Source organism: Pseudorca crassidens, chromosome 5 (genome assembly GCF_039906515.1).
Source record: "Pseudorca crassidens isolate mPseCra1 chromosome 5, mPseCra1.hap1, whole genome shotgun sequence".
Classification (NCBI taxonomy): Eukaryota; Metazoa; Chordata; class Mammalia; order Artiodactyla; family Delphinidae; genus Pseudorca; species Pseudorca crassidens.
The window spans coordinates 74,536,214-74,552,824 of record NC_090300.1 but is presented as its reverse complement, the minus strand read 5'-3'; the positions used below and the strand labels follow the sequence as shown (position 1 = coordinate 74,552,824).

The following is a 16,611-nucleotide window of genomic DNA, read 5'->3' as shown; positions in this document are numbered from 1 at the left end:
GACACCAACTACCTGGAGCTGGGCCAAACCTCACAGGTTAAGGGACAGCCTTCACAAGACTGCCTTCACTTTAGGCACCAGCTGTAAGTTTGGGGGTCCCAATGCCACTTACACTTCTGACGTGCTGGTTATAAATGTGGGCATTCTCACTAGTCCCTCAGGTTCAATCATTTGCAGCAACAACTCACAGAACTCAGGAAAGCACTATCCATCTGATTACAGTTTTATTATAACAAAAAGATATAAATCAGAACCAATCAAAGGGAGAGATATAAAGGCAAGGTCTGGGAGGATCTCAAACATGACTTTTCCATTGTCCTCTCCCTAGGGAGTCAGTCTGCCTTACTCTCCTGGCACGTGGATGTGTGACCATATGCAGAGTATTGCCAAACACGGAAGCTCACATGAGCTTTGCTGTCTGGAGTTTTTATTGAGGTTTCATCATAGAAACATGATTGATTGAATCATTGGCCATGAGGTTGAGCTCAATCTCCAGCTCTCTTCTTCTCTGAAGGCCCCAGCTCTCTAATCATACAGTTGGTATTTTTGGCATGGCCAGCTCCCATCCTGAGTCAGCTCATTAGCACAAACTCTCTTTAGGCCCACTATGAACAGAAGGGATACTCCTATCAATCAGGAAATTCCAAGGGTTTAGAGGATATATCCCAAGAAGTGGGGACAAAGGCCAGTCAAACTTTTCACTCCAAGGGTCCACCTGAGACAAAGGCTAGCCACATTCTTTATTACACACCCCATCTGTGTTTTCCACTGGACTTCAAGCTCTTTAAAAGCAGAGGAGATGTCCTTCTCAACTCTGCATAACTCACAGCCGCTAGCCCAGCACCCTCCTGGGAAACACTGATTAAATTGATAAAGGTAAAAGCTTTAGACAATCAGAGAGATTTAGGATAAATGAGTTGGAAGAGCCTTTGGAGACCATTTAGACATTCCAACACATTCGTTCTATGCATGAGAAAATGAAGAACCAAAGAGTGTTTGTGATAACCCCAGAACACACATTGAGCAAACTAAAGACCTGCTTTAGAGTTCTATTATCTAAAACTGGACACTCAATCCCCGCCTCCCTGCCTTTACATGCATGAACACAGACCTGAGGATACATACCTCACTTTCTTATATCAAAGAAACCAGTCATAAGCTATGAAAAGGGGAGAAGTAACAGATGTAAAGAACTGAAACATCCCGACCTCTCCATGCTTCTTTCCTGCTCTGCCCTGAGAAGTAAAGTACATTCCATTTTCATCAGTTTGTTAGCATATAAGGCTTTTGAGATGGATGTAATCATCTTTTTTCTTTTTCTTTTTTTTTTTTTTTTTTTTTTGTGGTTCTGTTTAATCCCTGCCCATTGCCAATCCCTTAAATGTTAAAAAATAAATCCTAGGACCAAAATATATTTTAACATCCCCATCTGGAGGGAAGATTTCTTTAAGTTCTTTTTCCTAACTAATTCTAATGTGCTCTAGCAGTCTTCCAATTACACACTTGTCCAGGAGGGAGCAGAACATACTTCTAGCATCTATCCTGGTACACTGAAGTGCTCAGAGAATGTTGGCTAAGTGAATAATAGAGTGAGTGTTTTTTTAAAAATTTCCCAGCATACGAAGATTAGTCCTGTTAGATGCCTCCTTACTCTCTTCATCTTAACTCTCCACTTTTCCATCATCACTGAGAGATAACAGTACTGTTATCCATGTGGAAAGTCATCTTTCTCTTTTACATACCATTCCTAGCCAGTCTGGTTGTGGAGAAAATATTTGCACTATGCAATATGGTACATGTATTAATTATAGAACTTTTGAACCCATTAATTTTCATTTCAGAAGATGAAACCAAAGCATGGAAGAGGCAAAGGCTGGTAGCATTGGACGTGCAGCTAGGCAGTGAGCTTACCTAGATGTAAACCCTCAATTCACGTTTGCTGAGTCTGAACCCTAACACAAGACTCAGGGTAGCATGCATCTCAATCTTTTATTCTCAATAATGAAATTGTAACATGGAAAAATGCATTTGTCTTTTCAGTGAGCTCAACTCATGCCTACCCAAAGCTGGCTCCATACCAACCAGCAGGACAGCTCCTTTCTCCCCCTTTGCTATTGTCAGTCTTTTTAAACACCTGCTTCACCTGCATTGTACAAGTCTGTGCATTTCTCTGTGTGAAGCAGCAGCCCTGGTGTTGTGAGGTCTACAGACACAGGTCAAGTTTGGTTTCTTAGCTTTCCTTTCTGAAGGTGGTACAATGAACACCCAATGACGCTGTTCAACTTGGTTTGAATATGTATTCTAAACTTTTAATTAACCAAAGTTGTTTCCAGACTGCAAAATACCAGTGATGGGATAGAACACAGAACAGTCAATGGGTGGAATGCTGGAGTGAGCCATGTGGAGTGGGTGGGGAAAGATCTTCACATTGGCTGTTGATGCATAGATGTAATGGCTGGTTGACTGAATGAATGTATTCATTTGCTGGTGGTTTGGACATCATATAGACCAGGGGTCAGCAAACATTTCTTGTAGATGGCCACGTAGTAAATATTTCGGGCCTTGGGGGCTCTGTGGTCTCTGTTGGAACTACTCAACTCTGCTGTTGTAGTGAAAAAGCAGTCAGAGACAACATGTAAACAAGTTAGTGTGACTGTGTTCCAATAAAACTTTATTGACAAAACCAGGTGGTGAATCGGATTTGGCCAGTGGGCTATAGTTAACCAGCCACTGATATACAAGAGATTTGTTTAAATTAGTTTCAGTTTTTCAAATGAGTGTTAAAATGTTCATTGATGGTATCATTGTTCTGACTGAATCGAACAGTAGACTCAGGGCAAATCTCTTCACCTCCCAGGGCTTTAATTTCCTTAACTATAAATTAAGGGTAAAATGAGGTGAATTTAGATGTTCAAACATTTTTTTGACAAAGCCTGCCTGACTTCCAAAAGGAAAGGCAGAAAGAGCTGCTTTTTTTAAGGTGGGGCTTTTACAAACTCCCCCTCGCTCCACTGTCATCCTGAGGGCATCAGAGCCCCAGGGATCAGTGAAGGACAGATTGAAAACTACAAAACGATGTCTAAGACTATCATTTAGACCCCCAATGCAGCAATTCAAGCATTACTTAGAATATAGAATTGACTTTTGTTTCAAAACCAGACTTTTCCCCAAATTGGAGTGCACGTATTCAGAGAAGTGACCTTTTGATTGAATCTAGGAAACATGGTATAGCCAAAAGGGTGATGGATGGGTAGTCCTACCTCTGTCATTAACTAGCTATGTCATTCTAGCCTTCAACTGTTTTTTATATATAAATTTATTTATTTTATTTATTTATTTTTGGCTGTGTTGAGTCTTCGTTGCTGCGTGAGGGCTTACTCTAGCTGCGGTAAGTGGGGGCTACTCTTCGTTGCAGTGCGCAGACTTCTCATTGGGGTGGCTTCTCTTGTTGCAGAGCATAGGCTGTAGGCATGCGGGCTTTAGTAGTTGTGGCTCATGGGCTCGGTAGTTGTGGCTCGAGGGCTCTAGAGCACAGGCTCAGTAGTTGGGGCACACGGGCTTAGTTGCTCCGTGGCATGTGGGATCTTCCCGGACCAGGGCTCGAACCCGTGTCCCCTGCATTGGCAGGTGGATTCTTAACCACTGCACCACCAGGGAAGCCCTAGTCTTCAACTTTTTTATCTGCCATGTAAGTATACTGGATTGGATACATTTTGGTGTTAAATTCTGTAATTCAGGCCTTCTAGTCTGTCTGTCCTCTTTATGCAAGAAAGCTTTGTGACTGCTGATTGTTTCATTAATTTATTCTACAGACAGTAACTGAACATCTACTGTATGCAAAGCACATTTTGGGAGCCTAGGGAGCCAAGGATAATATGACTTAAGTCTTGCATTTGAGTTCACAATTGAAAAATGAATTTTATCTATAAACAGTTATAATAGTAGTAAAAAGTTTCAAGCTGAACAAGAAAGCTGATGAAAACAAGTTTATTTTGGGGCTTGATTATTGAAAAAAAAGAATATTACAAATGGATCAATCCAGAATGGGAAAGCCCATGTCTTAAAAAAAATATTTTTCTGAGCAAATATCATGTGGATCACTGTGCTAGGTGCTAAGGATTTGTTATATAGTTGAGTGAAACAAACAAACAAAAGTAAAACCGAAAGAAATATTCCACATTCAAAGAACTCTCATCCCAGGGGTGGAAAATAAAAATATGTGAAGGAATAACTGCAAAACAACGAGCTAAATGCAGCACTAGAGAGAAGAATGGGGAGCACTAGTTATGCTTGACTGAATGTAAAGATGTTTCAGATACAGTGATCTTAGGGGAAATAGGATATCTGGACCCAGGAGTGTACAAATTGGGGAACAGGGAATATTTCCCTATGACTGGAATATAAGGGCATGGGAGGTCTAGCAAAAGATGTCTCAAATCGTTCCTTGACACCAGAGTGTGAAGGTCTTCTGGGCCAGCCTGAGAAGTCTGAACTTAATTTATTAGCAAAATAGAAACACAGACACTCATAAGCAGGAGAATGTTCAGATCCTCAGGAAGAGGCTTTGCTTGTGTGAGGAGAGTGGATTAGAGTGGGCACATTCAAACTCAGGACCCATGTTAAGAGGCTTACATTAGTCCACTAAAGCAAACACACCACACACACGTGCACACACACACACACACACACATAGAGTTCATATGTTCCAAACTGAAAAGGTTTCCATAGGAAATTGTCATCCAAGCCCTTTCAAGACAGATCATTTGCTCCAGATGGAATTCTGGACAAAGAACAATCTTGACTTCCTCTGCATTTTATTCATGCTTTGTCGTTGCAAGAGGTGAACAAAATATGTCCTGGTAGTTACTGGCTGGAACAGCTTGCAAGGTGAGGTCTCCTGGTTGTGATTAACTAATTTTTTCCTACCAGTACCAGTTGGATAAAAATAGAATTAAAAGTTCCATAAATGCTGGTGATTCTTTTCTAGTAAGTGCTTTCTGGACAACCAGAGTAATTTCTCAACAAATGTGAGTTTGGAAAGAAACTGGACTGGAAATGCAACTCTGATTCCCAATTCAGTTTTAAGTTTTGAGAGTACCACGCTATGGCCCATCACCACCATCAACTGTATCACAACAACATTTATCTTTTCTAAGGGAAAGCCATTTCGAAAACCCATCTATACAAACTGTAACTATGAAGTTTAATTTTTCTTTTCAAACATTTTTTTCTACTCTCCCACCATCCCTAGAATTGCAACTCACTGGTGAAGTGATTGGCTGAGAAGGAAACAATTGCATTACTCTAAAATTGAGTACTGAACCATAATTGTCACAGGTAGTAGAGCCCATGAGCAGAAACCTGCTCATGTGCACGTAAGTACGTGCTATATTGAATGGTCACGAGTCCTGTCCTAATCTGAGTCATCAAGAATTGTCTTAAGCACATACACTTATGTCAAGATATTTTGTAAAAGGCTTTCTAACCAATTCAAATACAATTTGACCCCTTAGTAGTTTTATAACTTTAGGCAAGTCACTTTAATCATTCTGTGCATTTTTTTGATCATCAGTGACAATGAATGTATTTTCATGTTATTAGTCTTTCTTCTTCTCTGAATGGTCTACATTTTATATCCATTTTTTTTTCTTCTTGGCTGCTGTTAATATTTCTTATTTATTTGTGAGTTGTTTATTCCTTTGTGATTTTTTTCCACTACCTTTATTCATAAAGAGCTTTTTTCTCATTACAAAACCAGATAGATCATCACTCATTTAGTTTTTTAATTTATTTTAATGCTTTTTAAATCTAATGTTAATTTTGGCATATAGTTTGAGGTAGAGATCAAACTAGTTTATCCAACTAGTCACTAGTTCTCCCAGCAGATTTTATTATTTAACATTCCTTTCGGTCATTTATTCAACTGAATATAATTCCACCTTTATCATACCTATATACATGTATATTTATGGTTTTCTGATATATATAATTTATATGTTTTCATATTATATTTATGTTATATATTAATTTATATATAATTAAGTTATTTCTCGACTGTCTTTTATGTTTCATTGATAGGCCAGCCTATTCTTTAATCTACTATTATACTTTAGAAATTATAGTTTTATAATGATTTAATAAGTAATAAGATTGGTATATCATCATTAGTCTTCATTTTTCAAAAATCTCTTACTTTTCTTTCTTCTCCATTCTTCCAAATAAACTATAGAGTAAATTGCCAGGCTTTTAAAAAAGTCTCCTTTGGGATTTTAATACTAGGAGAAAAATGTATTTGTTTACACAATTTAGTATTCACACTTAAGACCATGTCATGTCTTTCTTTTATGTCTCTTAGTAAATATTTGTAGTTTCCTCCATTATAGATCCTGCACATTTATTAAAAACACTAATTCTATGCTTTTCGTATTTTTGTTTATATTGTGATTGACTTTTTCCCATGATATTTTCTAATCAGTGATCACAAATACATGTGAAAGGTATAGTGTTGTTTATTGTATTTATTTTTCTACTCCGAATCCTTTCTGAACTTTGCTGTAAATCCTTGATTTTTGAGTGTTCTAGAAAGATAATTACTATTATCTGCAATTAATAATGTTCCTCCTTTTCAGTAGTGAAAATGCTTATTTATATTTTCTGTTTTGGTGTACAGTCCAGAACTTCCAAGGCAATGTCAAGCAATAGTGGAAATAGCAGATAGTCCTACTCCCTCATAAAAATACTTCTAGTGGTTTTCAATTGTAAATACGATTTTGAATATTGGTTCAAGGTGAGCCAATCATGTAAAGAAAATACCCTTCTATTTCCAGTAAATCAAGATTATGTTTTAAAATAAAAAATGGGGGGCTTGTCTTCCCAAATCACCTGTGCAAACAGAGCCCATTCTTTCAACTTTCCTCATCAATAGCAACTAACCAAGGAGGGCAACATTCACTTCAGTTCCTTATTACGTTTTCCAGTCAAAGCTGAATTAAAGAAGAGAGGCTTATCATTTTGTTTCTACACTGCTCAGCTGTGCCCTAGCCTGGCCTGCTTTTCAGATCACTAGTCTGAGTACAGTGTGATGTGCACGGCAGTCAGCCCCGTTCCAGTGAGTACCAGGCCTTCATCAGGATGGACACTTGGGGCATCATATTCTTCCCAGCATCTGGGTCCTTGGGACTTGGAAACAATGAAGTAAGTGAAAAATCCATACAGCCATCTCCTGGGGGTATTCTCATCACCAAGCTGCTCAGATTGCTTTATTTTAGGAGATGCAGCTCCCTCTTTTCTTTTGTCTCACACCCCTCTCAAGCAAGCCAGGGCATTCTTCCAAGAGGTTCTACCTCTAGTTGTATATATAAAATAAGGCATGGATGAATATGAGGGTGGGTGTAGGTGGTGAGGGGGAAAACCGAGCCCTTGTGGCTTCAAAAAGTAGGGTCTGCTGTAGAAGGACAGTTGCCTCTGATTTCTGGTTGGTATAGACCTCTATGGAGTTGGGAGCCAATAGACCACCAACACTGGAATAAATGAGGTAGAGAGAATATAAGAGAAAATCTAATTTGTTTGTTTATAAATTTTGAGCATTGTAAGAATCATTTATATCATATCAACACTGATTAAATGCTATTGTTTCGGCCTGAAGGTGTTCATCCCATCAAAGAGCATTTATAAGGCACCGTCTACAAAGCACCTGAAAATTCTGATGGACACAGGAGTGCATGGGTTTGGGGGATAAGAACAGGGATGTTGGCACAGTGCATACTGAGAAGTTGAGCGCCCCAAAGTAAAGCAATGTGGGCAGGTTGGAGATAAAGAAGCCAGCAGATGTGCATGCTAGTTTCTCACTTCCTCATTCAATTAGAGTCCCAGAAAAGCAGATAAAAAGTCCCTTTCAGGCGGTTACAGCCTAGTGGATACATAAATGAAGACCATGTAAAGCAGAGTGATAGACACCATATGAAATAAAACTTGGTAAGGGAAGACTGGGGAGTCTTTAAAAGAAAGTGGTGTTGGAACTGGGCTTTCTAAGAAAAATTGGGGGTTTCTCTGGTGGCGGAGTGGTTAAGAATCCGCCTGCCAATGCAGGGGACACGGGTTCGAGCCCTGGTCCGGGAACATCCCACATACGGTGGAGCAACTAAGCCCACGAGCCACAACTACTGAAGCCTGCATGCTTAGAGCCCGTGCTCCGCAACAAGAGAAGCCACCGCAATGAGAATCCCGAGCACCACAACGAAGAGTAGCCCCCGCTCGCCGCAAATAGAGAAAGCCTATGCGCAGCAACGAAGACCCAACGCAGCCAAAAATAAATAAATAAATTTAAAACAGAAAAAGAAAAATTGGAACTTGCCAAGACTGGGAGAATATCATCTATGCAGGGTATTTTATGAACCAAGGCACAGAAGTGTTGGGCCTCTGTCGAAGCAGCAGGCTTGTGGTTTAACTTTCCTGGCACATAGGGAAGAGCAACCAGAGATCAGTTTAGAAAGGCTGATTGGAACCAGATTGTGGAAGGCCTTGAACGTCAATCATTCAAGACCCTTGGACTTTATTCTCTAGGCAATGAAGAAGAGTGAGGTGTCACCAAGAAGAATGACTGTTTATTTATTCATGAACGACACTAGACCTGAAGTAATAAAGCATCAGGATCTCTCTGGTGACCATTTACATGGGCTGGTCACTGCAGAGTGTCCCAGCCCCAAGGACCCCTCAGTTGAGGTAACTCCTTTATGGAATTTACTAGAATACGTTTAATGAACAGCTTCTAGGCTCAGCCTTTGAAGGAAAGATTTTTAAGATATCACCTTTGTCTTGCAAGCATTAGAACATATTTTAAAACATATGAGGATATATCAAAACATCTGAAGATGTATCTGGTATTTGCCCAACAGAGATAATTGATTCTGCAACGTGTGTGCCAAATTATAGGAAACATTCCTTTAGCATCTAAAAATACCGTTTGCTGTTTCTTCAGATATATTCTCACTTCTGCTGGTATCTGCCTTGGGCCTCACAATTTCCATTCTGTTTTCTGATTTTCAAGATATATACCATGGGACGGAGGCACATGACATCCGTGACTCTCATGTGCAGTGGGACCACATCTGCACTGTAATTTGCAAGTCATTTACTCCGATATCCTCTCTGGCCACTGAATGTTGTGAGGCTATTCTCATTTACTAGAAGAGCAAATAACATGTCTCCATCGCACACACGCTAGCCTCTGAGTGTTTTCATGTTATTAGGGTCATCAGCTGGGTTCATTTGTTCTGTTCATACCTGGAACGCCAGGTTTGGATATTTTATTCTTCCATGTTATACTAATACAATAATTAATCCTTCAAGTTTATTTTTTAAATCATATAGTAGAAATCCTTTATAATGTAATTGTGAAGAGTGAGAAAAAATAGACTTATAGGACAATCGTGTTCTGTCTGTAAGGCAGTGACTGTAAGGAATTTCAGTTCAGTGGGCATCACTGGACCCAGGGTGCACTGGGTTAAAATTAAATTTATTAAGAAGTTATTGAGCCCATTTTTGGATCCAGCATTGTGAGAGGAATAAAATAAAGAGAAAGATTGACTCTGGCCCTCTACCTCTTGTTTTGTTTCAAAGATGAGCCATACCCAAGTGAAACGATGGCATGGCCACCTGAGGCCGTCCATGCTTGAAGAGAGTGTAAACTAGAGAGAAGTGGGAAGGACAGAGGAAGGAGGAGCTCTCCCTGGGGCAGGATCCTCCTGCCGTAGGAGATTTCAGGCAGGAGATGAAACTTGATCTGTGTCCAGAAGGATAGGCTAGATTTTGCTAAGTAGGAGGCGGGTATAGTCCCAGGCAGGACAACAGCCTAAGCACAAACAGAGAGGGGCTGAATGATTCTCTTTTGCCTTGGAAATGCAAAAGAATGTAGGGTGGCAGAGAGAAAAATCAAAAGCAAGCCTTGTTTCACAGAACACCTGGAAAATTAGCTAAGACTGAGGCAGCATGCTGCGGAATAGGCACGGATGGAGGTAGGCGGACAGTGATGTTTTGACTCTATGCTGAGAACCATGGGAGTCCTTGAAGATACCGGGGCAGGGTTTTCAGCGGGGCACCTAAGACAGATTCGTTAGATGACAGCAGGAAGGCTGTATGTGAGAGCAGAGAGGCTGTGGAGAGAGAAGCAGTTAGGAAATGAAAACCCAGACCATTCAGTCATTTACAAAACATCAAACTCCAGGGTGGGTTTGGCACTGGGGTTACAAAGAGTAGGATGTAGTCACCACTCTCAAGTAGCCCAGAAGCTAGGAGCGGAGAGCATCACGGAAGCAAATTCCAAAGCAGTGTGGCCAGTGCCTTCCAGGCTAACAGATGGAAAAGAGACCTCCCAGATCAGGGTGGTGGCAGCAGGAGGGAAAGGGCCAGTCTATCCACTACCATCTGACCCACTGTCGCATCTTACAGCCTTCTCCAGACCACCCTTTTACCCAGGGAGCCTATTTCACAACCCTAAAAAAAGCTGTCTCCACTTAGGGGAGAAAATAACATAGTGTTACTTTGAAATAACCCCTATCAGAATAGGGATGAGAATCAAAGGTGAGCGTTTAGACACTGCGGAAGGTCTGTGGCTTCAGTCCTAAACACAGCCCACCCTCTTCACAGTCATCCTACGTATTCTATACCCTTTAGGGTCTGAAAAGGAGCTGCATAACTATTCTTTTGCTATGGAAGCAGCCATGGAAAGTTGTAGCTCTCACACCTATTAAATAAGTGTCCATGGAAAGTTGTAGCTCTCACACCTATTAAATAAGTGTATCTGGTGGTCAAGGTGTATCCTCTAATCCTTAAAAGGAGGTGGGTTGGGCAGGTTCAACTTTCATCAAGCCATTAGATTTAGGGCTGGGAACATTATTCAAAATTTTTTCACCTAGTTTCTATCAAAATAAACGTGAACTTCTGTCCCCCTTTTGTTTCTTTAACTCATATGTCAATTTTACTGAAAGAATGAACTCCAGGTAGCTTTTGCTTTGGGAGAATTAGAAGTAATAATATGATTAGATGAACGATTTAATCTTCCCTCTATTTGAGAAGATAAAAATGAAGAGAGACACACAGGCTCCAGAGTGTCCAGTCTCATGTCTGCGACCCAGGGCACGTTTACTCCGTGTCTATTGTCAGGCAGTGGAGGGAACACAGGGCAAGAGGCAGTCAGATCTGATTTGAATTCTGGCTGTGCCATTTATTTATTGGCGTTGATTCCTTGGGCAAGGTACTGACCTTCTCATCTGTAAAGTGGAGAGAGTACTGCCAACCCTCCAAGCCCAAAGAGTTGTTACAAATACATAAATTAAATTAGATAATAGGTGTTCTTTTGAAGTGTAAGGTATGCAAAGTGTAAAGGTAGCATTTCTTTTTCAACAGTTCATCCTAACCATCACATCATGGAGGATTTCAATTTTGGTGGCAGCCCTCACCCAATTCTGTGTGGCCTTCTTTGTAGAGGTAAAGAAATCTCTGTATAGCTCTTACTATTTTTCTGGGGAGATAAATAAAGGACTGACTCTCAACAGATGCTCAGTTTTTAGAGCAATCACTTTAATCCCCCAAAGTGATACTGCACATGTTCTCTTTGGGGAAATGAGAAATTCTTTGAAGGCTGCATAGAAATGCTCTCAGTATCTGTAGTGTAGAAAGCAAAACATCAAATTAACTAATTTTGTCTCACATGAAGGCATTGTATTGTACTTTCCTAGTATTTTTAATAATCTGTTAGAGACTAGACCAGGTGACCTTCTAGCTCTAAAATTCAATGAGACCTTTTAGAGTGAAGAACTGTCTTCAGGAAGGCTTCCTTAATTAAGAGAGAAGGGAAGCCATTGCTCATTCTAGTCAATTCTTACCCTTTGAAGGCCGTCTCCTATAGCATTTCTCTTCTACTCAGTGTCACTAAATGACTTTACCTACTCAGTGAAAGGCTCAGGTACTATTTTTTAAGGGACAGTTCAATAAAAAGATTCATGTACTGAAGTTCCTTGGGAAAAGGCATCAACCAAATTAAGAAAAAATATGCTTATATACAAATATCCCATTGTACACAAGGCACATAAAATTTCTCACAGTCAAAGGAATTCCATTTTTGAGACTTTATTTTAAAAAACAACCTAAAAAGAGAGAAGAAACTTGTATGTATGAAGGTTTTCATCATAGTATTATCTACAGTGGTAAAATATTAAATTCAACTCAAGTGTTCAGAAGTAGAGATGCTGTTAAAATAAATAGTAATACAGCAATTTGAAGAGATGTTATACAATCATTAAAAATGATTATTGAGAAGATGGTAGCTACAAACTGTATATGACAGAGTCTAGTATAAACAAAAGTGGAATGCAAGATTTGACCAATTCTATTATTATAAATGCATAAAAATTGTGCGTACTTGTAAGCACAGAAAAAAGAGACCCCACCCCCAAAATGGAAAGCAAAACCCATTTGCTTTCTAGAGTTCATTCATTCATTCAACAAACCATTATTTGACACCTTCTTTGTGGCATAGAGCAGGTAGCAGTGATTTTTTCTTCTCTTGATTTTGAGTGCATTATTTTGTTATCATTTCAGTCCGGCAGTAAAATAATTCTAAGTGAATTGCCAGCCAGGATTGAACTAGGAAATCTGTGGAAATGAAAGGCTGTAAGTTTTTGGAGATTTCTGTGAACACAAGCATGCTCTCAATTCTCAAGGGAAAGAACCCGGGGAGCTGCTAGGTTTCGTGGGGCTGCAGAGAGAAGGGGCCACAGCATCAGTAATAAGCACCTTTAGAGCAAGGCCTGGGAAAACAAGGGGTGGCAGTAAGCAACCTGGCTGCCAGGGGAAGTGGATGATGGTTTAATTGTTTTTTCTACCTGATTTTCCATCCTTCAAAATCGAGAGCTCTGGCTACTGATCAAGAAAAAATGTGGAATCCATTCTAAAAGTCAATATAAGAACTGGCAAAAAAAAAAAAAAACTGGCAGAAGACCCAACCTGGCCTCCCACAAACAGGACAGATTATTCAGGCGATGGCACAAATGGATTCTACATCAACCAAGGCTATGAAAGCTCTGAACAGATTCCAAAAGAAAAACTCGAATTGGGAGGCCAAACCACAGAACCACATTTTTGGACCAGATTGTAATCAGAATTGTTAACTGCATCCCTCTTTTACCCAGAAACTAAAACACTGTAGAGAGGTGATGATAGTCTACCCTTATCTTTTCTTTCTCCATCTGAAGATTCAAAGTGCACTTCTCAGTGTATTGGGCCTTGCAACAAAGGCCCTTAAATATGTTTATTTTGACTGTATCCTCTACCATTGAGAAAAATAATGCATTTCCTAGAGTATCGGTTTTTTTCTAACAAACTTTATTCACAATGCATACCATTATCCTGGTTAAAATGCACAACTTTTCATGGTAGTAAAATTAATAGTATGAACATCAATAGAAGAAAGAACAAATGAAGGACAGTTTGATCTTTGAAAGTTTCATCAACATATTTTTACTTTCATCTATGGAAATAAAGGAATCTGAAAAAAAAAGCTTCTCAATAAATTGTTACATGTTTACTTAACGTTATATTCACTTGCAAAGAACATTTATGCATATATCTTTTCCCAAGGTCACAGAATCCCTCATTTTGCTTCTTTATATGGTTTTAATAGAGAAACAAGAATTGAAATTTACTTCAGAAAATTCAGCTCTAACGGTGGTAAGTGTGGAAGTGGAGAATGATGGAGGTGTCTGATAACTGCCTATAATCTTGGCTTGGGCACAGCTAACATCTAAGCAAACTCCACCGATGTTGGCATCTCCCAAAGTATATTGTTTTGGGGCCTGTGAGTTAGAAGGTCCAGAGTAGATCACAAAGGTAATGAAATAAACTATTAAAATGTACTTTTCACTCAAAGAAGCATGGCACCTTTATTTGCTTTTTATTACTGACAGGAAAATCTCAAGTTCTAACTCCAAAAGTTGGCCCAGACCCAGCACTGCTCATCTTAAAAGAAGCAATCCTAGGGAAGGGACCCATAATGTTTGTATCTACAGCATGACAATTCTCAGGATGCTAAATGACTTAAGTTCCATTTCATCTTTTCATAATCTAAATCAATTATCAGATGCACATTAAGGACCACAAGAACGGGTACATGCTTTACAAATATATTCTGCACTTTATTACCTTTAACATATATCAACCTCACTGTGACCTTGAGAAGATATTTATTCCTACTGAACATTTTAAATTCCCTACTAGGATTTCCTTGTAAGCATAAATCTAATTTTGCTAATTAAACAGATCTTTAATGGGTCATAGGCAATTAGTTAACCAGTCCCATTCTAAGAGTGCCCATTACGTGCCTAATGCTGTGATGCATGGATTCAATCATGTCTTTACAATTCTGAAATCTTTAGGATTGAAAAAATGTTTTCAAATTTCAGTAACTCGTTGCTGTAAATAGTATTATATGCTTTTTACACAAACCAGCAGCATAAATGAAAATTCCTATTCAAACAAACATTTAATATTTTATTTTATTTTTAATCTTTTCTTGGATGTGCAGCTCTTGGAGAGTGACAATTTTTAAATGTGTCTAATTTAGCTTATGATTAAGAAATACATGTCAACCTAAAACACGGCAGCTCAGGTTCCTTGAGCTGAAATATCTGTATTTAGTAATTTGACCTTTAGAACGAGAAGATTCAATTGATACACTATGACATGTAGATAGCATAAAAAGATTTTTTTTTAAATCTTTTTTCAACAAATGTACAGCCTCCCACCACTCAGGTTTTCAACAACCAATTAGGTATCTGATAGGCGATGATCTTTATTTCACACATCCTTTTTGAAGGTGGGGACTGGACATGATAAAGTTGGACTCTACACTAGACTTCATTAAAAATACACTCAGAGAAAGGTTAAGTAGTCTTGGGGAAAATGTTTGACGAAAGCACAATGAACATGGCCACATAATCAAATGATCACCTATAGGAAAAACAAACCAGACAGCCTTAAACGACCCATCACCAAGAGTGGCCACTTTTTGAGAAGACTGATGGCTAACTTTGTGAGCTTATCTCTAAGGTTGAAAAGTGCTAGAGACTTGAACACTACCTGTGAAAAATGAATCCATGAATTTCATTTAAAAGCACACTTGTGACTTTTCAGTATTATTCAGTACTGCTAGGACTGCCTTCTGGAGTGGACATGTTCAGAGTCCTCTAGAAGGGTTTGACCTGAGGATCCTCAGGATGTCCTCTGTGTTGCCAATTCCATTCCCTCACCCATAGGCCAGTGTGGAAATTTCACCACACCCCAGTCTCCTGTTCAGGGCTAAGATTTGTCCTCTGCAGTTATCTTTATTAAAAAGTAAGCACACCCAGGGAGACAGAACACATTAAGCTGCTGCCAATCTCACCCTGATTAGACAATACTAGGAAAGAGCCTTTTTTTTTTCTTTTATAATTTTACTATTGAGAGTAGGACATAAAAGGGATATGAAACTGAATTTAGAATAAAAATGCAGGGATAATTTTGGATCATGCTATCAGGTAGGAGACACACCTCCCAGAAGAAAAGCGGGGAAGAGAGTTTATCTGCAGGAAGGGGATTTATCTGCAGACAGAAATGGTGCCATAAGAAAGGGAAGGGATTAGTCAGGGAACAGGAAGAGAGACAGGGTCTCTACTTGCCCTGATGGTAGCACGTGACCCCTTCTGTTATCAGTATTCTTAACCCTGCAATTAGATTGTAAAGTATTTCTGGCCTGGGAGTAAAATCTAAATCAGTTTAACAGGTCCAAGACTTTCACTGAGTCATCTGTTTAGTTACTTTATCTACCATATTCCTGGTTCCCTCATTCCACCCCGAACCCCCTAAATTTACTTAAACTTTTCCTTTATTTAATGCCATACTTTTAATGATGGCACAATAAGGATGTCATTAGCTGGCAGTGTCGTTTGTAGGGTAATGTTATAATATCTGATATAATCCCAGGGTATAGAGACCTGCATCCACTTCTCCCCACCTGCTGCCGATAAGAATTCCACTGGAAAGGTATGAAAAAGTAGTGTGTTTCGTTCAACACATAATCAATAAAATGCAAGGGTAAAATCATGACACTCCTTGACATAGTAAAAGCCTTGAAAAGTAACACAGGATATTGTTTTCTAAATATGGCACCTTAAACCTACATTTAATGATCTCTTGCTAAGGTTAGGAGGGTCAAACTCTTGAAATACTTCAAAATCCAAAGGGAATGATGGAGCTTTGTAGAAGTAACAGCCCACTCCAGCTTCTCACATATTCCTTACAAATGAGTCGCTTCCAGGGAAATCACTGGATCTGAAACACTGGAGCCGAGAGTTCCTTCTCCCATTCACCCCCTGCCCCCATCTACACAGGAGCAAGGAGATGGGTGTCCAGCCTCAAATGGTTTATTAATCAAAAGTTCTTCAAGCTGCCTAACCAAATGCTGAATTTCCAAAATTCTTTTCTCACCAGAAAAGGAATATGAATTTTGATGTCAACCCAAAAATTGGGGGCTCTTAACATTTTTTTTCAAAATCACATATAAAAGGTTCTTTATCCCTC

General features: G+C 39.3%; 1 protein-coding gene across 1 annotated transcript in view; it reads left to right on the top strand.

The window, feature by feature from the left end:
* Positions 1 to 13,153, top strand: part of ATP13A5 (ATPase 13A5) — a 101,363-nt gene extending 88,210 nt beyond the window's left edge. The window contains 6 exon segments of the mRNA XM_067737156.1: positions 2,041 to 2,215; positions 4,988 to 5,190; positions 8,978 to 9,066; positions 11,404 to 11,483; positions 12,885 to 12,978; positions 12,980 to 13,153. Of these exon segments, the coding sequence (XP_067593257.1) occupies positions 2,041 to 2,215; positions 4,988 to 5,190; positions 8,978 to 9,066; positions 11,404 to 11,483; positions 12,885 to 12,978; positions 12,980 to 13,153 (815 nt within the window).
* The last annotated feature ends 3,458 nt before the right edge of the window (positions 13,154 to 16,611 follow it).